Source organism: Piliocolobus tephrosceles, chromosome 6, assembly GCF_002776525.5.
Source record: "Piliocolobus tephrosceles isolate RC106 chromosome 6, ASM277652v3, whole genome shotgun sequence".
Classification (NCBI taxonomy): Eukaryota; Metazoa; Chordata; class Mammalia; order Primates; family Cercopithecidae; genus Piliocolobus; species Piliocolobus tephrosceles.
In genome coordinates, this window is record NC_045439.1 from 83,255,757 (window position 1) to 83,280,398 (window position 24,642).

At 39.0% G+C, this 24,642-nt stretch overlaps 1 protein-coding gene across 4 annotated transcripts in view; it reads left to right on the forward strand.

Moving 5' to 3' along the window:
- Positions 1–24,642, forward strand: part of NEO1 (neogenin 1) — a 249,870-nt gene that overhangs the window by 173,586 nt on the left and 51,642 nt on the right. For 3 of the 4 annotated variants that reach the window (XM_023193105.2, XM_023193108.1, XM_023193107.1), the window contains exons 8-12: positions 6,921–7,080; positions 15,270–15,424; positions 19,655–19,803; positions 20,179–20,317; positions 24,554–24,603. In XM_023193105.2, the coding sequence (XP_023048873.1) occupies positions 6,921–7,080; positions 15,270–15,424; positions 19,655–19,803; positions 20,179–20,317; positions 24,554–24,603 (653 nt within the window). Of the gene's footprint in view, positions 1–6,860; positions 7,081–15,269; positions 15,425–19,654; positions 19,804–20,178; positions 20,318–24,553; positions 24,604–24,642 lie in introns of all 4 variants that reach the window. The other variant, XM_023193106.1, reaches the window with a different exon arrangement.

A 24,642-nucleotide genomic window follows, 5' to 3' on the forward strand; every position in this document is an offset into this window, starting at 1 on the left:
AAAATATAGAAATACAGTTGGTTTTCGTATCTTCTGACCTTGCTAGCCTTATTTATTAGTTTTAGTTGTTTTTTTTTTTTTTTTCCAGTAAACTCATGAGGGTTTTCTGCATAGATAATTATGTCATTCACAAATGAAATAGTGTTACTTCTTCCTTTCCCATCAGTATTCCTTTTTCTTTTCCTTGCCTTTTTGCACTGGCTAGGACTTCTAGTACTAAGGAGTGAGAAACTAATATCCTTGTCTTGTTTCTAATCTTAGGGAAAAAGCATTTAATCTTTCACCATTACATACAGTGCTCACTGTAGGCTTTTCAGGTTGAGGAATTTTACTTTTCCTAGTTTGTTGAGAGTTTTTATCATTAATGGGTGTTTCATTTTGTCAAATGCTTTTTCTATGTCTAGTGAGATGACTAGTGGTTTTTCTTTTTTCTCTTAATGTGATGAGTTGAATTGATTTTGGAACGTTAAACTGTCTTGAATTCCTGTGATAAATTCTACTTGGTCATGGCATGTAAATTTTTTAATGTGTTACCAAATGTGACTTGCTAACATTTTGGTAAGGAGGTTTATCCTGTGATCATAAGGGATACTGTCTGTTGCTTTCTTTTCATGTGTCATGTTTCTTTCTTTTCTTTGTCGGGCTTTGATAATGGAGTAATACTGAACTCACAGGAATGAATTGGGAAATGTTTCTCTTTCTCTATTTCTTGAAAAAGTTTGTGAAAGATTAGTATTATTTTCAAATATTTGATAACATCCAGCAGTAAAGCCATTTGGGCTTAGAATTTTCTTTGTGTAGGAAGATTTTTACTTACTAATTCAATTTCTCTATTATAGGTCTGTTCAGACTTCATGTTTCTTCTTGATAGATTTGGCAGTTTATGTTCTTCTAAGAATTTGTCTTCTTCCTCTTAAGATGTCTGATTTGTTGGCAATTTTTTTCCCCAAAATATTCCCTTAAAGCTTTTTTAGCATCTGTAGGATTGGTAGTATTGTACTATTGTCCCTTCTTTTATTCTTGATTTGAGTAACTTGTGTCTTCTCTTAGTTTCCTAGTCTTCTACCTGAGATAGAAGCTTAAGTAATTCATTTGAGACCTCTCTTCTTTCTGATGTAGGTAAAGCACTACATTTCCCTTAAAGTACCACTTTAGCTGCATCCTGTAATTTTTAATACGTTGTGTTTTTATTTTTATAGTGTTAAAAAAAAGTTGTGTTTTTGAGGCAGAGTCTCACGATCACCCAGGCTGGAGTGCAGTGACACAATTATGACCCACGGCAGCCTCGACCTCCTGGGTTCAAGTGATCCTCCTGTCCCAGCCTCCCAAGTAGCTGGGACTACAGGTGCACACCACCATGCCTGGATAATTTTTTGTATCTTTTGTAGAGATTTAGGGTCTCAGTATGTTGCCCAGGCTGGTCTTAAATTTCTGGGCTCAAGTGATCCACCACTTCAGCCTCCCAAAGTGCTGGGTTTATACAGGCATGAGCCACTATGCCTGGCCTGTTAAAAAAATATTTTTAAATTTTTCTTATGATTTCTTCTTTGACCCTAGGATTGTTTAAGAGCATGTTTAATTTTCAAATATTTGGGGTTTTCTCAGATTTTTCTTAATTCTGTCATTTGATTTCATATCTTGGGGCTTTTTTGTTAGATGTGTATGTATTTATAATTGTTATATTCAAAGAAGAAATAACATCATTCAATAATAGTTGCAGATTTCAATATTCTACTGTCAAAAACTGCTAAAACAATTAGACAAAGTTAGAAAGGATATAGAATATTTAAGTAACTCTGTCAACCAACTTGACCAAACTGACATTATGAATCTTCATAATCTTCTTTATAAGAAACTGCAGATACAGATTTCTTTTCAGGCACACAGGGAACAACCTCCAGGATAGACCACATGCTAGGACACAAAACAAGTCTTAATACATTTTAAAAGACCAAAATCATATAGAGTGTGTTCTCTGACCACAAGAGAATTAAATTAGATATCCACAGTAAGCCTGCTGTTTGTCTGGGGCCTACTTCCTCTTGCTATAAAAGTAGTAAACAGGTCAGGTGTGGTGGCTCCTGCCTGTAATCCCAGCACTTTGGGAGGCCAAAGCGGGTGGATCGCATGAGCTCAGGAGTTTAAGACCAACCTGGGCAACATGGCAAAACCCCATCTCTACTAAAAGTACAAAAAATTAGCCAGGCGTGAATGCGCATGCCTGTGGTCCTAGCTGCAGAGGAGGCTGAGGTGGGAGGATTGCTTGAGCCTGGGAGGTGGAGGCTGCAGTGAGCCATGATCGTGCCACTGCACTCCAGCCTGGGTGATAGAGCTAAACCCTGCATATGCAGGCATCCATTCCGGCCCCTCCACATTGCCTTCATGGGACTTTGGGGGCGTGGGAAACTGACAAAACACAAACGAGAAACTCTAGCTGTTTCCACTGCCGTGACTAATAAAGTTCTTTGTCTCTGATGCAGCACTTGTATCATATGCCAGCACTCGTGAAACAGTAATAAGCTAACTTGTTAGCTTATCAATAAGGTAGACTCTCAGATCCTGCTTGGTTCCTGACAGTTTCTTTAGTTCTTAGAATATATTTAAATAGCCACTTTGAAGTCTTTGTTAAATCCAGTATCTGAGGACATTCCAAGAAAGACATTTTGTAATGACTGCCTTTTTTACCCCCTGAGTATGAGTCACACTTTATTTCTTTGCATGTTTCTTCATTTTTGTTGAATCTTGGATATTTTGGATAATAATTTATAGCAACCGTGGATTCTGACTCTTTCTCCCACCCCCTAGCAGTTGTTCTTGTTTCTTTTGTTTAATAACTTGCCTGTACTAAATCTGTGATTTCTGCCTCTCCCAGAGTATGCAACCACAGATGTTTCTGTTTAGTGTTTAGTTTTGATTATCTTTTCATTTGTGTTTTCTAAATGTCTCTGTTTAGATTTTACCCTGCATAGATTAGTGTTGAACCAAAGATTGGTCAGAAGTTATGCTCAAATACCTCAAGCCAAAAAGCCTACCACTTTGAGCTGATGGGTCTTTGTGTGGTTTGGTGAGTGCTTTCAAAATCTGGATTATTTTTTACTTTTCCCAGCGTTTGCTTTCTACCAGGCTCTCTCAGTTGTCTTGTGAACACACACACACAGGTTTCATCTGCCAGGGATATGTGAGTGGCTCGGGCCTGCTGCAGTCCCTAGAGCACATACACATGACCTTCAGTCAACCTAGGATGTGTGCAGAGGTTATCAAGCCTTCTCACCACTTTCTCACCTCATGGAGTACCTTGTTCAATGGCTAGTCTACCATCCATTGCTTACCTCAATAAGGTACAACCTCAGGCTAGCAGAACACTGGCCCTTCCTATTCACTTGCCACCAGGATTGCTCCTCTAATTGACAACACTCCATATCAAATGAGTTCCTCTGGCAACAACAGCAAAGCCACTGGTTTGTAGGGCCTGTTGTAGCCTGGTTGAACAATCACTCTAACAGAGCTGTGGGGGAATGGTTCAGACACTTGTTTGTATGTGAAGTGTGGTAATTTTCATGAGCAGATGCTTCTCAGCTTGTTATATGTCTTTGGTCAGTTTCCAGTTTTTGACAGTTTTTTTCCGCTTTATAGTTGCTTTGGGGGAAGAGGATTTGTCAGTCTCAAACCATCATGCCAGGAGTCTAAAGTCCCAATCTGCATCATCTTGCCATTGATGCTGGTGTAACTTAACTGCCTGTTTGATTCTCTGTGATCACATAAGTTGCTTTCTCTTACCTGCTCAGCTAGGATATGGAACAGCAGCAATAGAATCAACCTGGGGAAAGTTGATGTAGAACACTGGTACCACAGTGGGCATGGATTTTTCCCATGGTTAATTAGGAATGATTTATAATGATCAGGCATTATTTATACTTTTATTTCCTGTATAACTAATAAAACATATTTGCTTTACAAATGGTATATCATTATATAAATGTTATTTATATACACTTTGTATCAACCAGAGATTAAAATATTGCCTTTTGTAATGAGATTCTAGAAACATTGTCTTCATTGTACTCATTTCTCCCTGAATTTCCTTCCATTTATTAATTCGATAAATATATACTTGTTTATCTAAAGTATACAGAGGCATGTTCAGTGATTCCAAGATGAAGCTGATACGTATTTTGTCCTTAAGGAGCTTATAGATTAGTGGAAGTAATACAATGTAAACATGAAAAATGGAAATAGGATGTGCTGGATGCCATTAAAGAGTTATAGATCTGTGCTATGGAAGTTCAGTAGGGTAATTGAGTTTTCCCTATCTAAGTGATTCTATTATATCACTCATTACTCCCATCCCCTCATCCTCCCTGCTTGCATTCCCTCCCCAGCTGCTTTCCTACTGAAATCCTTATGTTGTTACTCATTCAGGCTAGTCATAGTAAATAACATGTATGCAGAGCTTCCACGTGCACTTTTCTTGTGTGCTATTTGTCTGGGTCATATCAGCTTGGGGTTTAGGTAGGGAGCATTATTATTCCTAATTTACAGATAAGGAAACTGACATCAGAGTGACTTGCCCAACCTCGCATATTGGAAGAGTCAAGTTTTGAACATAGGTCTTTGTACTTGAAATCCTGGGCTCTTTTCTGTATGCTCTGCTGCCTCTCACCCAGCAAACTCTCTCTCCTCTAGCCAGTAGATAGTTGAGAAGAATTAAGTTTGATGAGTTGGGTCAGAATTGGAGGCAGCTTAGTGTGTTTCTAGATGGACACACAAATGAGGCAGCAAAGCAAGACTGTTCAGGCTACTTTTTGAATCATTTCCCAATAAGGGTTTTTAATGACTTAATTTTACAATAATCAGAGATCCATGTTTTCATTTGCATCTCATTTCATAGGTGTTGAATTGTTAAAGCATATTCAAAACCAAATTATTCATCATCTCCCCCTCAATCTGTTGTCTCTTAACGTTTCCTTTCTCTAGTAATGACACCTCCAGCTCCGCAGTCTTCTAAGCTAGTAACTTGGAAGTCTTTGACTCCTTCCTAACCTTTATCTCAGCATCTAATCCTATCATTTCCAGCCTACCTCATAGGGTTATTGTGTGAGTAAACTGACAAAATATATAAAGAAAAACTCCGAAAGCTGTGAATGAGAGGTATTTATTTCCTCTAAGGCAGTGCATCTGTTGATGTGTACAGTACTACAAGGCCTCAGCATCCATTCAGAGTTAATGTTTTGTAGTATTGACACTTGATTTAGTGAAGCATGTACTTAACGTCGGGGCTGAAACTGCATAATCTTAACATTGTTATGGCAATGTGCACTCTTAAAAGCACTACCAAGGGAGGAGAAAAAAGGGAGAGAGAACGAGCCTCTCTTGTGTGATTTGCACAAGAACTGGAAGTCAAGTTTTCAGACTCCGCTTGGCTATATCCAGAGGTCCTTTAAACTGAAAACTGAAGTTGATTTTATTAATACCACTCCACCACTCACTCTCTGTGACCTAGGGCAAGTGATTTAGCAGTGTCAGTCTCTATATATAAGTTAGAGATAATGATTGTACCTATTTTATAGAGCTGCTGTAAGGATTGAATGACCTGTGTAGACAGCCAGAGCGCCATATATAAGGTATTCAATAAGTGGTAGCTATTGGATTACTCTTCTCCCTCTCCACCTATCTAGAGATTTTAGGTTGGTCCTTCTTTGCCAATTCCCTGAGATAGATAATTTGTTTCATGTGGCATATTTATTTAGACTGCATCACATTACACTCTCGCAGTTCGCAAACATTTCCAGGAGGTTGTTGCTCCACCACTTCATTCAAAACTAGGTTCACTGTTTTCATGTTTTCCTCTCTATGTCTCTCCTACTAATTTCCCTTTTACGGTTTGAACATGATTCTGATGAACTCTTTCAGTTAAAAACTGTGAGATTAAACTTGTACTCTCTGACTTCGAAGTGAAAGAGATTTTAGGTTCAATATTAGGAATACATTTCTACAATCAGTACTGTCCATGAGTAGAATGGGCTGCCTTGAAGTCATGAAGTTACCCATGGCTACCTCTATATAAAAGTGGCTTTTGACTAGCAGCTTTGGCTTGCCACTGCTTCCTTTCTCCGATCCAGTCCCTGAGGTCTGCAAGCCATTTCCGTATACATCGCAGTGAAGAGTCTAACAAACAGATTAGCTACCTGACTTGCATGTTTTTGGCTTTGGAATTTTTGGTTCAGGATTTTATACTGTCATAGCTAAATGAACTGACAAAACAGCAAAGTATAATGAAGAAGTTTATCAACCTTCCCCCACAGGATTACCAAATACAGAAGTGCAGGGTTTAATATTAGACTAAAGTTGAAGATGTGGCCCTCAGTTCTCCTGCAAAGGAGCTCTGCAGTGAAGTCACGATAGCCATGGGCCTCTGAGTGCAGCTAGGGTCATCCATACTATTCCATATGTTAAAGTAGAAGAAAATAGTGAAGTCATTTGTGAGACTTTTATGCAAAATTTGATAGATGTTGCATGCTGCTTTCAGGATTAAGAAAATTACATGGGCACTGCTGTGCCCTCTGTGAGATGTTTTATTCTCAGCTGTCACCCTCCTTGTCCCTTGCCCATAACCATTATAGTGGCCAGAAAGTCTGCTTGCCCTCCAGTGATGTGTTTTGAATAGTGCCCATTAGTTTTCAGTAGTTACCCTGGCCTGCATGTTAGCCTTCAGTTTAATGGCCTTTTTTATGTTCATTCATTTTATTTTATTTCCCATCGTGGTTTTGTTTATTTCTTTTTTGTTTTTTGTTTTTTCTGTTCTCTTTTTTAAAACCGTCGTGGTTTGCCCTTCATATTCCCCAATGTTTGCACATGACAAGATGTTGCCATCCCAACATTACCTCCCACTTCACTGACCAGTGCCACTACTGACCATCTAGCACCAGCCACAACGGGACCATTGCCTTCAGCTCCTCGGGATGTCGTGGCCTCCCTGGTCTCTACCCGCTTCATCAAATTGACATGGCGGACACCTGCATCAGATCCTCATGGAGACAACCTTACCTACTCTGTGTTCTACACCAAGGAAGGGATTGCTAGGTAAGTGCCTGTGTGTCTGCAGCCAGTTGGTTGCCTCTTGGTCACGGCAGCCTTGTCATGCTCACCCTGGCTCTTGGTATCTGTACCAATTTTTAGTCCAGAAAATAAGATCACAGAGATGCATATTCCCTAATTTTAGGTCATTAAATAATCTCCGAAGCAGACTAAAGTCCTGGTAGTCTCTCCTTTTCTGGGATGACTTAGGGAGAGGATAGATACAGCTATTGAGGTGGAAGTATTTAAATATAACTAGGACTGCCCTTTTTTCATAAGATTCAGTCAGTATAAGTTCTAGAGATTAAGGTAGACTTAATTTATTAAAGTAATCTTAAATGAATATTTGCCACACCCTTATGTGGTGTGAGTTGCGGAGCTCCAGGGCTTCTCCTTGATGAAGCAAGAGTAGTTAGTGATGACTTTTACTAAAATAGCATTTTCATTACATTCCTCTTCCTTTCCACCCCCTCAGGAGCTCACATTGCTCATAGGAGAAGATCCATAATGTCCAGGCTGCTTTATGCCACAGGCTGGCTTCACTTTATCTGTCCAACTTGCTTTTCCTTTTTTCCCAATGTAACTGACTTTCTAGTGAAACCAGTCTAATCACTATAGCCTTTTTTTCCAGTATTTCCTCTTCAGTCACTTCCCCCTTGCCCCTTTCTCAGCTAAAGGTAAATTCAGTTAATCCTTCTTGGCCCAGGTTAAGCCCTATTAAGTTCTCAAAAAGCTTTCCCCACCTTTTCAGCACATAGAGTGTTTCCCTTGTACGTGTGTTTGTATCCCTAATATTGGCACTTGATTGTGGTAATATGTGATCTTTTACTACCTTAAGCTGTTATTCTTCAATTATGTTACATGTATTTAAGCTGTTTTCCCAACCGGATTATAAACTCTTTGGAAGGAACCATGGCACATGCTGACTGTTCACACATTGCTGAGTAAATTCCTTCACTGTGCTCTTCCAACCAGAGTAAGAAAGCTAAGATACCTGTTTTAGTAGGAGCACTAACACATCAGCTAAAGCTTACATTTCCATTAGCATGCTTATAGTTGATGTATATTATAGTTAATACCAGACTGGCAAGTTCAGCAAGTGCAGGACCCTTTCTTTAATACTCTCAAGAAGTCTAAGTGACACATAATTGAAGACCAATGGATGGAGTTACCTGAATGCTATACTGTATGTTCTGAGTTTTACAAGGGTAGGAAAACAGTTCTATACATAAAAAAGATAAGACATTCCCAACGAACGGCAAGTTTCAATATCACCATTAAAATATCTTCAATAGATTTTGAAATCTCATGGCAAATCTCATAAGCTGTCACAGAAGAAAGAAGCCATTTAGTAATTCTGTGTAATAAGCTTTATTTCTACAATAGGTGTTTTGCTCTTACTGTGCCTTCTACCAGAAATGCATTTTCCTCACATTAATTACATCTGGCTTCTTATCTGTCATCCTTAGATGACATCTCCTCAGGCCTTCCCTGAATACCAACCCAAACTTAGCCCCTCGGTGACTGTCACACAGTGGGGTATCAGAGCCAGCTTGTTCCCAAGCTAATTGTTAAATGCTCGGGAAATTTTGCAAACCTAATGACATGACTTGGCAGCTTGAAATTGGGCACGGTGGGAGTATTTACAGTGACAAATGCTACAAACCAGAGCCAGTTGTTAAACATTCACCAGAACACCACTGCTGTCACATCACCCATTTTTTGGTATGTGTGTGGTATTTTTGTTTCGCTTTTTATTTGGGGTTTTTTTGTTTTTTTGTTTTTTTTTTTTTTTGAGAGCGCTCATTACTCTCTGAAATTGTCTCTTTTATCGGCTTATTTATTCTGTCTGTCTTGTTCAATAGTGTTCTCCAGCACCTGGAACAGCCTGGTATTTAGTAACACTCAGTAAATATTTATTAAGTAAATACATTAATTTCAATCAGTGGAGAAATAATAGATAATTCAAGTAATCATGTTGAGATTGATTAATCATTTGGTGGGAAAAATAAAAGTTATATCTGTGTCTTAAATTATAGATGGATTAAGAGATAAATATTTTTTAAATCTATAAACATATTAGAAGAAAATGTAGAAATGATTTTTATCATTTGGAGAACAAGAAAGGGCTTTTAAAGGGAGACTGCAAATCGGGAAACCATAGCAGGAAACAGTAACAAAGCTACAAATTATAAGTAAAAGATATCCCAAGAGACAGATAATACAAGCAGATGATTCATAGTACTGGAAAGCCCATTAGAGTTAAAAAAAAAAAAAAAAAAAAAAAGGTTTTCACCATTGCAGGCAATCTTGGAAGCAAAATGATGAGGGTTTTTTGTTTGTTTGTTTGAGACAAAGTCTCACTGGGTCACCCAGGCTGGAGTGCAGTGGCACGATCTTGGCTCACTGCGGCCTCCACTTCTCAGGTTCTAGCGATTCTCCTGCCTCAGCCTCCCAAGTAGCTGGGATTACAGGTGCCTGCCACCACGCCTGGCTAATTTTTGTATTTTTAGTAGAGATAGGGTTTCACCACGTTGGCCAGGCTGGTATTGGACTCCTGACCTCAGGTGATCCACCTCGGCCTCCCAAAGTGCTGGAATTACAGGCATGAGCCACTGTGCCTGGCCAAGTTATCATTTTTCATCTATAAAGCTAGCAAAAATTTTAAGTTGATAATATCCAATGTTCAATGAGTTGACAGCTAGGAGGAAACCACTCTAGGTTATTGGTGGCAGTATAAATTAGAATAGTCTAGGGAAGGTGATATGGCAGAATTTTAACATATTTTAAATATACATAGCCTTCCATCACACTTCTAGGTAACTGTCCTGTAAGACATACAGATATGTGTATGCATTGGGCCCTCATACAAACACGTTTATTTATAGCATTGTTTGCAAGATTATAAAAGGAGACTATGTAAATATCCACTGGTAGAAGAATGGGCACATAATATACAGTCGTGCATCACGTAACAATGCTTCAGTCAGACAGACTGCGTATACAATGGTGATCCCATAAGATTATACCACTGTCTTTTTACTGTACCTTTTCTGTGTTTAGACATATAGACAGTTGCCATTATGTTCCCATTGCCTACAGTGTTCAGTACAGTAACATTCAGTATAGTAACGTGCAGGTTCGTAGCCTGGGAGCAATAGGCTGTCCCATACAGCCTAGGTGTGTGGGATATACTCTGAGCTATACCATCAAGGTTTGCATAAGTGCATTCTGTGATGGTCACACGATGAAATCACGTGATGCATTTGTCAGAACATGTCCCCGTTGTTAAGCGGTGCATGACTGTATGTATACATGTAAGTATGGTGCAGCAGTTTTTTTAAATGACCTGTCTGCACATTTTGATGTCTATGTAAATGTGTAAAGCAGTGATCCTTAACCAGCAACAGTTTCGCCCCTTCATCCCTCAGGGGATATTTGGCAATGCCTGGCTGCGTTTTTTTTCTTTTTTTTTTTCTTTTTTTTTTGGTTGTCATAGCTGGGATGAGGGAAGTACTTACTGACATCTAGTGGGTAGAGGCCAGGGATGCTAATGAACATCCTGCCACACACAGGACAGTCCCACAACAAAGAATTATCCTGCCCAATGTCTCAGTAGTGCCAAGGGTGAGAAACCCTGGCATGGAGACTGTCTGGTGAGATATGCGTCAATATGTGCCACAGTCAGCTCTCAGGGCAGGACAGGTTTTGACAAAAGAGAACTGAGACTTGTTTTTTTTTTTAACTATATGTACTTTTATATTTAAATGTTTTTAATGAGACTCACCTATTTAAATTTTATGATAGATTATGGGTTGGAGTAAGCAGGAATGATTAGTAAACAAATCTGTAGTTGGAAGAGATACAGAAGTTGAATTGGCAGAGGCAGGTGGGCATGACGAGTGTATGTAAAGGAGGAGAAAGTGCACGGTAAGGCCATCTGTGTGTATGCTGTGAGAAGGATGCAAAGGCAAGAAAGCTGGCCAAACTGGCCCAGAGGTTTTGGCAGAAATTAGTAAGAGATTAGAATAAAGTGGACGTTTGGAGCCAGATGCTGGAATGCCAGTGAGAATTTGGACATAATCAGATAAGAAGGGACCATTTTAGACTGTTAAGAAAGTTACACACTGTGATTTTACTAAACAGTACTTTGGGAACACTACCCAAGATTAAAGGAGAGAAAAAATAGAGTCAGGGAGACAAAACGGGGTAGTAATTATGTTAGCCTGGATATGTGCTAGTTGTCGGCTTGGATGAAGGTGAAAGCAGCGACTTGAAGTGGATAGGACGAATTTGGGAAATATCTAAAAGGAAGATTTGGGAGACCATAATAGTTTTTTGTTGCTTCATTACTTTGTCATTTCTCAATAGAGGCAATGAAGGAGAAGTTAATTCTTTTAAGTCATAAGACTATAACCTGGCTAATTGTTATATAAACAAAACTTTCTTATTAACGTTTATCAGCTTAAATTTTCTGATCTAAAAAACAAGGGTAATATATTTACTTCCCAGATGTGTAGTAAGAATTAAATGTGAGAATGTATGCCACTACCTGTATTTACAAATTCACCCACTTCCTGCATTTGAAAGTTTAGCCACCAGGTGGCACCATATACCTTGGTCATGAGCTGTAATTCTTTTGGGTACCTGAGTTGCCAGAGATTTCAGAGGGTCCTTTCTTTCTGCCTTTTCAGCTATGAAAATTTCATCTTTCTTAAAAAAGCAGTACTTTTCTATATTAACCATTAAGTGAGAAGTGGAAAGTAAGGTATTCCTGCTATTTATAGCACTTTAAAGATGGATTGAAGACTTAGAGATCTGTTAGTCTAGTCAAGGGGTTAGCAAACCCTTGACACTGTGCCAAATTGGGGCAGTTATTTATTTTTATGGCCCCAGAGCTAAGAATAGTTTTTACATTTTTAAATAGTTACATTTGAAATATTACATAGGTAACTATATAATATCCTCCATTTTGCCTCTTGCCCTATAAATATTTACTACCAGGCCCTTTAAGAAAAAGTTTGCCCACCCTGTCTCATTTTTTCATTTAACACATAAAGAAAGTGAGGCCCAGGCCGGGCGCCGTGGCTCACACCTGTAATCCCAGCACTTTGGGAGGCCAAGGCAGGCGGATCATGAGGTCAGGAGATCGAGACCATCCTGGCCAACACGGTGAAACCCCATCTCTATTAAAAATACAAAAAATTAGCCGGGCATGGTGGTGGGTGCCTGTAAGTCCCAGCTACTCGGGAGGCTAAGGCCGGAGAATGGTGTAAACCCAGGAGGCAGAGCTTGCAGTGAGCCAAGATTGTGCCACTGCACTCCAGCCTGGGTGACAGAGTGAGACTCCGCTCAAAAAAAAAGAAAAAAAAAAAGGAAAGAAAGAAAGTGAGGCCCAGAAAACATTAGTGACTTTTCCTTGTAAGCTAGTAGCATTGCTAGAACTAGAATTTCATCTCCTAACTTCCAGCCCAGTGCTTGCTTTCTATAAAGTGTGCCTTTTTCTTTCCCCTTTAACTCTCAGCTTTCACATTCTAAGTCCCACTGTAACCCCACATACTTATGAGAATTATTGCTTCAAATGCTTCTTGAATCTTATCCCAAAACCAAGGATTTTTTCCTGCATATTAACTTGGTTCTGGGACCTCAGACCAATGGTGTCAGATCACCTATGACTGACTTTTTTTTTTTTAATGGTAATACTTCTTTAGAAATTTGATTTAGGTATTAGTAAACTTCACCTATTTCTCCCATTTTTTTCCCTTTCACATAGAAACAAACAAAAATTACATATATGATATTACTACATGAGATTTACATATCAGAAGGCAGATTTTCCTTTATTCATTCAGTGTATATTTGTGATGCAGCTTCCCTGTGTGACCATTCTGCTAAGTGCTTCTATGGTACACGAACATGAATGAGACAGTCTTCTACTTCAGTTTAAAGTAAAGTAGTCCCCCTCCTGTGTCTTTGTAGAAGAAAACTTGTTTCAACTTTTCTGTATAGGGTTAACAAAAGAGACCTGATCTGTACTCTCTCAGAGAGCCTTTAGTTTAGTGTAAAATACAATATAGTTGACTCCCCAGAACTTAACTACTAGTAGCCTACTGTTGACTGGAAGCCTTGCCAATAACATCAACAGTGTATATTTTTATGTTATATGTATTATATACTGTATTCTTGCAGTAAAGTAAGCTAGGGAAAAATGTTATTAAAAAAATCATAAGGGACCAGGTGCGGTAGTTCATGCTTGTAGTCCCAGCACTTTGGGAGGCTGAGGCTGGTGGATCACCTGAGGCCAGGAGTTTGAGACCAGCTTAGCCAACATGGCAAAACTTTGTCTCTACTAAAAACACAAAACTTAGCCAGGTGTGGTGGTGCACACCTATAGTCCCAGCTATCCTGGAGGCCAGGTCACGAGAATCCCTTGAACCCAGGAGGTGGAGGCTTCAGTGAGCCGAGATCACACCAGAGCACTCCAGCCTAGGTGACAGAGTGAGACCCTGTCTCAAAACAAACAAACAAAAAATCTTAAGAGAAAATATTTATTGTACATTAAGTGAAAGTAGATCATCCTAAAGGTCTTCACTTTCAGGTTGAGTAAGCTGAAGAGGAGGAGGAAGAAGAAAAGGGGTCAGTCTTATTATCTCAGGAGTAGCAGAGGCAGAAGAGGTGGAGGAAATGGAAGCAGGGCAGGAAAGGCAGGCACACTCGGTGTAACTTCTGTTGAAAAATATCCGCTTATAAGTGGACCTGCACAGTTCAAACCTGTGTTGTTCAAGCATCAGCTGTACTTCCCTTTAAGACAGGGATCATCTGTGATCAGACCAAGTGTCAGAAACCTTAAATTGTAAGAAATCAGTTGATCCTTCCTTGTAAATCTTGTGATTGAGAGATTTAGCTGAAGATAAAATAGTATTTTTAGGTATCTCAAGTATCTCTGAAAGATAATTTGTTACCACAGTATTCTTTTCCAGGGACCTAGCTGATTATAGAGAAAAAAATCCTCTGTAAATATTATGTGGGTACTACTGTTGGATTTTTTAGTTAAAATAAAGTAACTTAAAGAACTATAGAAAATTACTGAAAAGCACTTCTCCGCAATGCAAATACTTACAATCAGACAAATTGGCATATGGTCATTAGACCTAAACAAATTTTAATCTGCAATTTCAAGACAAATTACCAGTATTTTAAAGTAAGGATTTTAATTCAATAAATTAGAATAATTTCTTCAATGGAGTAGTTTGAGGCTCTTTAATTACTTTCTCAAGACAGGTATAGCTCTTTCCTCACATGAATGACAGTTCCTAAAAGCCAACTGTTTGTCTAAAACAAATTCCTTCACAATATTTGTTGAAAACTCTTGATTATACAATCTGGTTTTCATTCTAGTGAGTACAATAGACTGAGCATGTTTGTGGACCTGTGTTGGTCACACAGACCCCAAGACAGAACGTAGAAGCCACCTTTAGTGAAGAACCTAAATAACTGGTTTTAAGTTTTCATCTCATGATATTTAATACTAGACCACTGGATTTGAGTTGTTTGTGATAAAATTTGTCAGACATTTCATATCATTTCATATCAGCTTCAAAATCATTGAAGTAGTGTTAATTTTAAAAAATAAATTATAAAAATCAGTATTATAATCAGCTTATTTTATAGACTGGGTTACACTAGGATTTATTTAAATGTTTAACGTTTTTATTTCCAATTTTAAAAAGTGGTAACCTCTAGCATTCTTTTTATTGAGAGTCTCTTATCCAGAATATACACAGCATTCTTTAATATTTTCTGTGAAATATCATTAGGTCATACCAATATCCACCTTCCATCAATTTCCCTAAAACTCAGTGATTTCTAAAGCCTAGAAAGTGAATGACTAGCTGCCCCATTTGAAATGGCATTGAGAAGAGCCCTGTGTCTTCTCTGAAAGGAAGTCGTGATTATGGTCAGCAATATCAGTAACATTTCAGCAAGAACATCACCAGCTTGTCAGATACATATGCCCTTGCTCTTTTGCCAGTCCCTATCTTCTTTGCACTGTCCTACCCCCAGAAGCTTCACTGTCTGAGAGCTAATTTGACTTAAAACTGATAGATTTTCATGTAGAGTGGAAAATGAAACTGTACATTCTAGAAATATTCCTAATTGATGCTATTTCTCTGCAAATCCTTCTTTGTCTAAAGGGAACGTGTTGAGAATACCAGTCGCCCAGGAGAAATGCAGGTAACCATTCAAAACCTAATGCCAGCGACTGTGTACATCTTTAGAGTTATGGCTCAAAATAAGCATGGCTCCGGAGAGAGTTCAGCTCCACTGCGAGTAGAAACGCAACCTGAGGGTAAGTCTTCCACCTGTCTGTCAGCACCCCCTAGAGGTAGACCTTTCTGAAGTCCTGCCTTTGTTTAGCCTCGCACACCATAGGGGAGCAGAAGATAACAGTTCCTTACCTTCAGGGCCCTTATCAATTATTGGAGACAAAATTAATTTACATCCAAAAACAGCAAATAGGGCCAGGCATGGTGGCTCATGCCTGTAATCCAAGCACTTTGGGAGGCTGAGGCAAGCGGATCCCCTGAGGTCAGGTTTTCTAGACCAGCCTGGCCAACATGGTGAAACCCCGTTTCTACTAAAAATACAAAAATTAACTGGGCATGGTAGTGAGTGCCTGTAATCCCAGCTACTCGGGAGAATAGCTGAGGCAGGAGAATCACCTGAGCCCAGGAGGCGGAGGTTGCAGTGAGCCGAGATCGCAACAATGCACTCCAGCCTGGGTGATAGAGTGAGACTCCGTCTTAAAAAAAAAAAAAAAAAAGCAAATAGTATGAGACAATATACTTCTGTTGATGCTTTTCTACATGTTCATATTTTACTGACCCTTTAACACTTAGCTCAGATGCCTTCTAGAATCTTTCCTCTAATATTGTTATCTCCACAGTTCTAAGGTATTTATTACATTCTTCCTTCAGTTATGATTATGAACTTATCTTGCTGACTTTATAGCAAAGACAGAGCCTTTGTCATCTTTACATTTCCCACAGTGTCTAATGTAATGCCTTGCACATGAAGTAGGTATTTAATGATTGTTCTTAACTGGATTGTCTATCTTTAGGCATACCATGCTCTTTAGAATCTCCTTGAGGCTTTATTTTGGACCTGTGGTCTTTTGTGCTACATAGGGTTACTTCTAATTACATTTCTAAGATTTTCTGTGACTTGAGTGTCAGTCGGGTTTATTTATAGTATAAATGTGTTGTATATCTTACGTGTGGGTTGTAAACTATAGGCCCAAAATTAGAAGCAGCCAAATCTTAATGAATGCTTTTCCTACTTGAGGTTTCTGTCTAGACTTTTGCCTTCTCTTAGCACAAGTTGTTTTTCCTCGGTATATTCTTCAGTCTACTTTTATTATTAACAGCATTAGTTTTTCTGTATTAAAAACCTCCAGTAATAATAAAATATTTTACTTTAAGTAGAGAGTATTTTAGATATATTTGTAGAGGCTACTGACCAGGCAACTAAACAGATTAAATGACTTTACCAGTGGAACTATAGAAATAATTTAAGAACTTTACCTGATGGGTAGAATAAGTCAAGAAGCTGTGGAACTTCACTTTCTAATGCCATGGCAAATCACTCACCTGTCAAATATTTATTGAATATCCCCTATACCAGGTAATGTGCAAGATACTGGAGATGCAGGGATGAACAAGCTAGGTCTTCTTCCCTTAAAGAAGGAGCAGGCAAGATAGGAGACCTTTCATCATCTCAGTGACAGAGATTGAAGATATGAATCAAACCCAGTCAAGAACAAGAGGGCCATCACAGAGTCAGGGGGTTGATTTAAGGGAAGAGTGTGTTCTCATTACAGGCAGGATGTTGAATTTTACAGTTATCTATGTTCAGACAAGAGCAGGAATACTCTATTAGGTTTCAAGCTCAGTTATCCTTCATCAGCTTTCATACAGAAGCATCATTCGTGAAAGATACTAGGATACAGAATAGAGAAAACTTACTGTAAAAGATAGAAAAGTCAAGGCAGGATCCTAGGGAAAGATGAGACCTGAGGCTGGCCTTGAGGCATTTGACTCAGAGCAAGCTTATTGTGGGAAGGAATTTGCATGACCCAAATCCCAGAAATAGAATCTAACAGTGCACATGCAAGGTAAGTCATGATGAAAATGAAGGAAATGCAAGGGTCCTATCCTGAGGCTGTAAACCTTCTGAAACTACATGAAAATAAATCTTTGAGTCTGTACATACTCACATTTCCCTTGGAAAGAATCTGTAGTTTTCATTATCATTTCACTTCATATGTCAAATTGTTGAGAACCACTGGGAAGGTCATTGTCAAATTTAGAGATGAAAGAAAAGGGGTGAAGAAGAGTGGATTTATTGAGTGCCCACCATGTGTCAGCCACTGTGTTAGGCAGTCAGGAGGTAATTGTTAGGCAGTCAGGCTGTAAAGATGAGTAGGACTTGACTTCTGTCCACAAGGAGCTTATGGTCTGGTACCATAGACAACAGTGTGATGTGTTATCACCTTAAGGAAAGTAGGAAGCACAACCATTTATTCAAGGAGTTTGGCTAAAAGAAAATAGTTACAAGAATATAGGTAGAAGGGGCAACAGGTTCTGGTGAGGGTATTTTAGGGATGGAGAAGAGACTAACATGTTTTGGCAAAAGAGAAGCAGTTTCTGAAGAGAGATTTGCATTTCATCTGGAGGTGTTCAGCTTGTGTGGGGGAGGCACAAATGTTGGAACCAGCCCTTGGAAAATATTTTACATATTTAGTTTCACAAACCAACTTAACATTTTTTCCATTTATTATGCCACTGTACAGCTGAAATGAAAGAATTCATTAGCACCTTTTTTAGGATCATATTTGCCTACACTTGGCCAATGAATATATTGAAAATGATTTCAAGAGAATTTAGGGACTGTTTTGTTTTTCTTCTCCTTTAATAAGTTAGAGGAAAGTTTCCCATAGCAGCAGAAGTGTGACAAATCCCACCTGTCAGGCTGCACAAAATGCGCCCTTAACTTAAGTGAGTAACATGATTCATAACTAAAGCAAACAACTGTTAGAGTAACCATATTCAGATTTCTCTACTTTGGTAGCAAAATTAATCTTAAGCTATGGTGCTGTTATTCAGGAAAGCCAGTTTGTTTTACATTTTGTTAGTTTTTTTTCCCTTCCCGTTTTTAAATCTAATGAATTACAGAAACACTAGTGCCAGAGAAATGTTTTCAAATATAGATGTCTACCAAAGTGTAGGCATAGACAGCTACACAGGATTTGTGTATAAATTGGAACTGGAACCTGTCAATCAAACAAAAAGAATATAGTAAAAGGGTAGGTATGTGAGCCATTGTAGGAGACAGAGCCAGCTAGACACTTAAGCAGTCAGCCAGTGATCCAGGCCTCCAGTCACATGCATCCTGTTATGGATATTGTAATCATCTCCTGAAGGGTCCTCTTGAGCCCATGTTTTAGAATCAGCAAGTACTCGACTCCTGGGTCCACCACGAGCTAACTTTCCCATCACTTGGGAAAGATTGTTAACTTCATAACCTCACCTGTAAATGAGGATGATAATATTTATCTCATTTGGTTTAGTGCAAAGATTATATGAGAAAATACATGTCAAGTATTTAGTGCTTGACTGACTGTAACCATTCAATAAATGGGAGCTGTTTTACAATTATTATTCTTTTATCTACTCTTGTTCCTTTACTGTTTTCTTCCATACATGTGTTCACATGTCTTTTCTAAACACAGATCTGATCATGTCATGCTCCTGCTCATAATTTTTCAGTAGTTACCTAACACCTACTAGAGAAAATGTGAGCTTCAATAGCAGGACATTAGAGGGTTCTTCACTATCTGATCAGTCATTGTTTTCAACATTCTGTCTCCCATATCCACTCTGTTTCAACCAAGCTGAACCACTTAACACTGTCTTTTTGTGTGTTCTCCCTATTGACCCCCATTGACTGGAATGATTTTCCCCTTGGTATCTGAGGAAAATGTTCATTTTGCTTGACTCCAAGAATTCTTCACCAATCCTCCTTTTCCCTCCCAAACTCCTCCCAAAGCAGAATTGTGTACTCTCTCGTCTTTCTGTTTTTGTTATGACCATTACCTAAATCTGTTAGCACTTAAGACGTTTTTTGTAACTGTTTATGTGTCTGACTTTCCTGCTAGACTGGGAGTTCTTTGTGGGCAGGAGTCTCTTCATCATTGTATCCCTAGTGCCTACCACAGTGCCCGACAAAAGAAGGATCTCTTTCTGTGGTGGTTGCCTTATATGTCTTATGTAGGCCCACTGCAAAACTGGGATTTTATAAACCACAAGGAAAGTTTTTCAATGTAATTTCTGGCTTTGATTTGAATCATAAAAAGGACGATGTGTTTATATATTATTCTAAAACCACTTCAATCAAATCCATTGTTTTCTTAGCTTCTATTATTTTAAAAATATGGCCAATATGACAGTATTGCCAAGAACGGTTATTGAGGAGTGTAGCATTTCATTTATATCTTGCTATCTCAAACTTTTCTTTCTAGTTCAGCTCCCTGGCCCAGCACCTAACATTCGTGCATATGCAACCTCGCCTACCTCCATCACTGTTACGTGGGAAACACCAGTGTCTGGCAATGGGGAAATTCAGAATTATAAATTGTACTACATGGAAAAGGGGACAGATAAAGAACAGGTATGAAGTGAAGCAACTTTTCAAACCATTGATTGGAATAGTAAAGTCGAAATATATTTCCAAACCTCAATAGTTGCTTGACTGGAAATTTGAGGGAGAAAAAGATATATAGGAAATGAAAAGTTGACAGATTCTATTTCTTTGTACCAAGATTTATTGTGTAGTTTTTACCAGCAGCGGTCACTGAACATCAAGCAGTATTTCTAAGTAAATTGTCAGTTTGTGATTAATCTGCTTTGACTATTAAAGAACCTTATGTAAAAGGGATAAAATCTGTTTCATGTAGAATATAGAATTTGTATAGCTAATTCTTTAATTTTCAGCTTTTCTTTTGGCTTGAGTTGTATATGTATAAAATGTTTTATTTTATTCAAGGATGTTGATGTTTCAAGTCACTCTTTCACCATTAATGGGTTGAAAAAATATACAGAGTATAGTTTCCGAGTGGTGGCCTACAATAAACATGGTCCTGGAGTCTCCACACAAGATGTTGCTGTTCGAACATTGTCAGATGGTGAGTCTTTCTTCCTCTGGAACAATATACCACACTTGGTGCCCCTAGTGGTTTACTTGTAAGATATGGGCTTTGATGTCTAGAAGATTCAGTTCAGATCCCAGTTCTACCTCTTTCTGGTAATACGACTTTAGTAAAGTCTGAACACCTTTCTTTACATGTAAAATGTAGATAATACTAACTTCATTGAGTTGCTGTAAAGATTCAGTGAGAAAGCATAGAACATAAAGTGCCTCTTACTGAGTAGGCTCTCAGCATTTATATTTTTAGCAGAAGCTTTTGTGTAAGTAAATACTAGTGCTTGTTCATAACACAGACCATTCCAGGGCTTTTGGAAGACTAGCCTTGTTCTACTTAGCAATCATATTTGCATGCCAAATTAGTCTTTCTAGTTCCTCCATATTTATGACTGTTGTATTTCTCACCTGTGACTGAATTTCTAAATTAAGTTATATACATACCCATGACCTAGAGCAGTGTTTTTTGAACTACAGCTTGCCAAAGAGATTAAGTAGGTCAAAACCAGCATTTAAAAATATGTATATTTTTAGAATAGAACAGAAAAGATTAGAGTTCATTGCACTTACTAAGGGTATATGTTGTTTCATGAAACTCAGCTAAATCTAATGTTTTAGAAAAATGTCTTTTTTTAAAATTTATTTATGTGTATACAGCTCTTATATAAACACACATGCTTTAGAAGCTAAACTCCCTTAAGAAAATAGTCAAACTTAACATCACCAGTAAAAGAACAGGCTGACATCACGTGCCTCCTTATGTGATATGTGGAGGAAGACACAATATTACTTCTGTTGTATTAGTCCCAAAAATATTTAACTTGAATCTGATCATGATGAAACAATGAGACACATCCCAATTGAGGGAAGTTCTGCAAAAAAAATTTTTTATTTTAACTGACTTGGATTCTCAAAATATATTAGTTTTGTGAAAGAAAAAAAAGGTTGAGGAATCATTCTAGAATCTAGATTAAAGAAGAGTAAAGACATATGAAATAAAATATGTATGATCTTTGGATCCTGCATCTGGACATAAAAAAAAACAGCCATAAAGGACACTATTGGTGTAATTACTTAATGTTAGATACTTACAGTATTAGGCAGTAGTAAATATTAGATGTTACTAGCTATATTAGATAATATTTTTGTGTTAAAATTTCTGAGTGTGATTTTTGTATTGTGCATTTTGTTGGAGGATGTCCTTGTTCATAGGAGATATGTGGCGATACACACTGCAGAATTTTGGAGTGAAGTATAATGACTGCAGTCATCTCTCATATGATTCAGAAGTAATATGTAGAGAGATAAATCTGTGTACATATACATAGAGTAAGATAAATAAAGCAGAGGTTGCAGAATATTAATAATTGTGAATCTGAAAAGAATAGCCATTCATTGTACTAATGGGCTTGACAGTTTTCAGGATTAAAAAGTTGGGAGGTCTGGTGCAGTGGCTCACGCCTGTAATCTCAGCACTTTGGGAGGCCGAGTCGGGCAGCTCACTTGAGCCCAAGAGTTCAAGACCAGCCTGGACAACATGACAAAACCCCATCTCTACTTTAAAAAAAAGAAAAGTAGCTGGGCACGAGTGGCACACATCTTTAATCCTAGTACTCAGGAGACTGAGGTGGGAGGATCACCTGAGCCCAGGGAGGTCAAGGCTTCAGTGAGCTGTGATTGTACCACTGCACTCCAGCCTGGGTGACAGAGTGAGTGCTGTCTAAAAAAAAAAAAGTTGGGAAAAAGAAAACAAACTGTAGGTGGTTATACCTTGGCTACTGAACTACATAAGCCAGTTAGTCAAGATATTGGGGAAAAATTAAGGGAAAAAAAAGTTTACTGTAGGCTCTTAAATCTATACATGAGGCAAATTTTAACTGCATTAAGTGTGTTGGCATGTTGACTACAGTATCTGTGGGAACTGAACACATCTCAGCATGGTGGCTAGGGGAAGCACTTTGGAATAACACAAATCTTGGTTCTGATACCAGGTGAAACAAATATCTTGGACAAGTTAACTTCCCTCTACCTCTTCTGTAGTTTTCTGATCTACAGAAAACTGGGAATGATAATAGAAACTCCGTCCTGAGATTATTATAAGGAATAAGTGCCTGCCATGTAATGACCATGCAGCAAGTCTTTGCTATAATGATGGTAATGAAGACAATGATAACAGCTATGTTGGATGCCTCTGCAACTCAGTCACTTCTTAACATGGAGATGACTGGATCATTAATGTACTTTTTTCAAAACACAATGTGCCTAGGTTCTACTCTAGACCCTCATTACCTGAATCTCTGAGTGTAGGCTTAAGGCACTTTGCTGGGCACAAATTACAGAAATTAGCAAGACATATTCTTTTGTCTTCCAGAAGCTATAGTACAGTGGGCACTTAGTTGTATACCTGGTCACCAAATGTTAGAGACAGAAAGAGAGAGGTTTCCATGAGTGGATTAGGAGAGAAGGGCTAAAGTCAGCAATTTGTGAGAGCAGAGAAAACAAATTCGGTTTACTTTGCTTGCTCTCACCAATATGAAGGGAGATATTAGAGAATGTGTGGGCCACACACTTTGAGATAACCCTGGGTTATGTTCTAAAGTGAGAAACTAGGCCAGGCGCGGTGGCTTACGCCTGTAATCCCAGCACTTTGGGAGGCCGAGGCGGGCGGATCACAAGGTCAGGAGATCGAGACCATCCTGGCTAACACGGTGAAACCCCGTCTCCACTAAAAATACAAAAAAAAAAAATTAGCCGGGCGTGGTGGTGGGCGCCTGTAGTCCCAGCTACTCAGGAGGCTGAGGCAGGAGAATGGCGTGAACCTGGGAGGCGGAGCTTGCAGTGAGCCGAGATGGCGCCACTGCACTCCAGCCTGGGTGACAGAGCGAGACTCCGTCTCAAAATAAATAAATAAAAAAGTGAGGAACTAAAGTTATGTGGCTGTTTGTTTAACTAGCAGTCCCAAACTTCTCACATCTAAATGAGTATTTTCTGATATCTGGTTGCCTCAGGAAGCCAGATGGTTCACTTTACCAGCTGTCATTGCTTAAATATCTTTGCTCTACTTGGGAACTGCCTTCAAAACCAGCTTAGAAACTCCACAAGAAAAGCCAGGCTTACTGATGTATGTACATCTCATTTTGATCCATAATGTCATTACCCCGTTCAGTCACTTGACGTATTCCAGAAAAACATGGTTGTCTGCCAAGATAAAGATAGACCAGGGCCAGATGCGGTGGCTCATGCCTGTAATCCCAGCACTTTGGGAGGCCGAGGCAGTTGGATCACCTGAGGTCAGGAGTTCAAGACCAGCCTGGCCAACATGGTGAAACCCCCATCTCTACTAAAAGTACAAAAATTAGCCAGGCTTGGTAGCAGGCATCTGTAATCCCAGCTACTCAGGAGGCTGAGGCAGGAGAATCACTTGAACTCAGGAGGCAGAGGTTGCTGTGAGCCAAGATTGTGCCATTGTGCTCCAGCCTGGGCAACAAGGGTGAAACTTAGTCTCAAAAAAAAAAAAAAAAAAAGATAAACCATCATCAATAATACTCAAAAGAATGCATTTAAGGTTCTGAGTACATATGAGGTCTAGAAAAGTTGAGAGATTTTAGAAGAGTTCAGAGCCACTATACATCCTTGAAATAAATATCTGACTTCTCAAAGGTACAGCCTGACCTGGGTGTGGGTGCTTTCCCATATGAAAGTGTCTTATGGGCCGGGCGTGGTGGCTCAAGCCTGTAATCCCAGCACTTTGGGAGGCCGAGGTGGGCGGATCACGAGGTCAGGAGATCGAGACCATCCTGGCTAACACGGTGAAACCCCGTCTCTACTAAAAATACAAAAAATTAGCTGGGCGTGGTGGTGGGTGCCTGTAGTCCCAGCTACTCAGGAGGCTGAGGCAGGAGAATGGCGTGAACCCAGGAGGTGGAGTTTGCAGTGAGCCGAGATCGCGCCATTGCACTCCAGCCTGGGCAACAGAGCGAGACTGTCTCAAAAAAAAAAAAAAGAAAGAAAATGTCTTATGTTAAAAATTGAACCAGGCATGGCCATATGTCATCCACATAGTATTGTCAACATAAGGGCATTGGCAGCTAGTTTAGATCTGGTCACGTAATCAGTGTTTGAGATTTGCATTTGTTTAAAGTCCAGCCAAGATGATCACATGATGGGTGGTGTGTGGGTGATTTAAAAAAAAAAAAAGTTTTTTTGTTTGCTTCTCTAGTTCCCAGTGCTGCTCCTCAGAATCTGTCCTTGGAAGTGAGAAATTCAAAGGTAAAACTTTATGACGCTGCTGTTCATTTTTACTGGTAT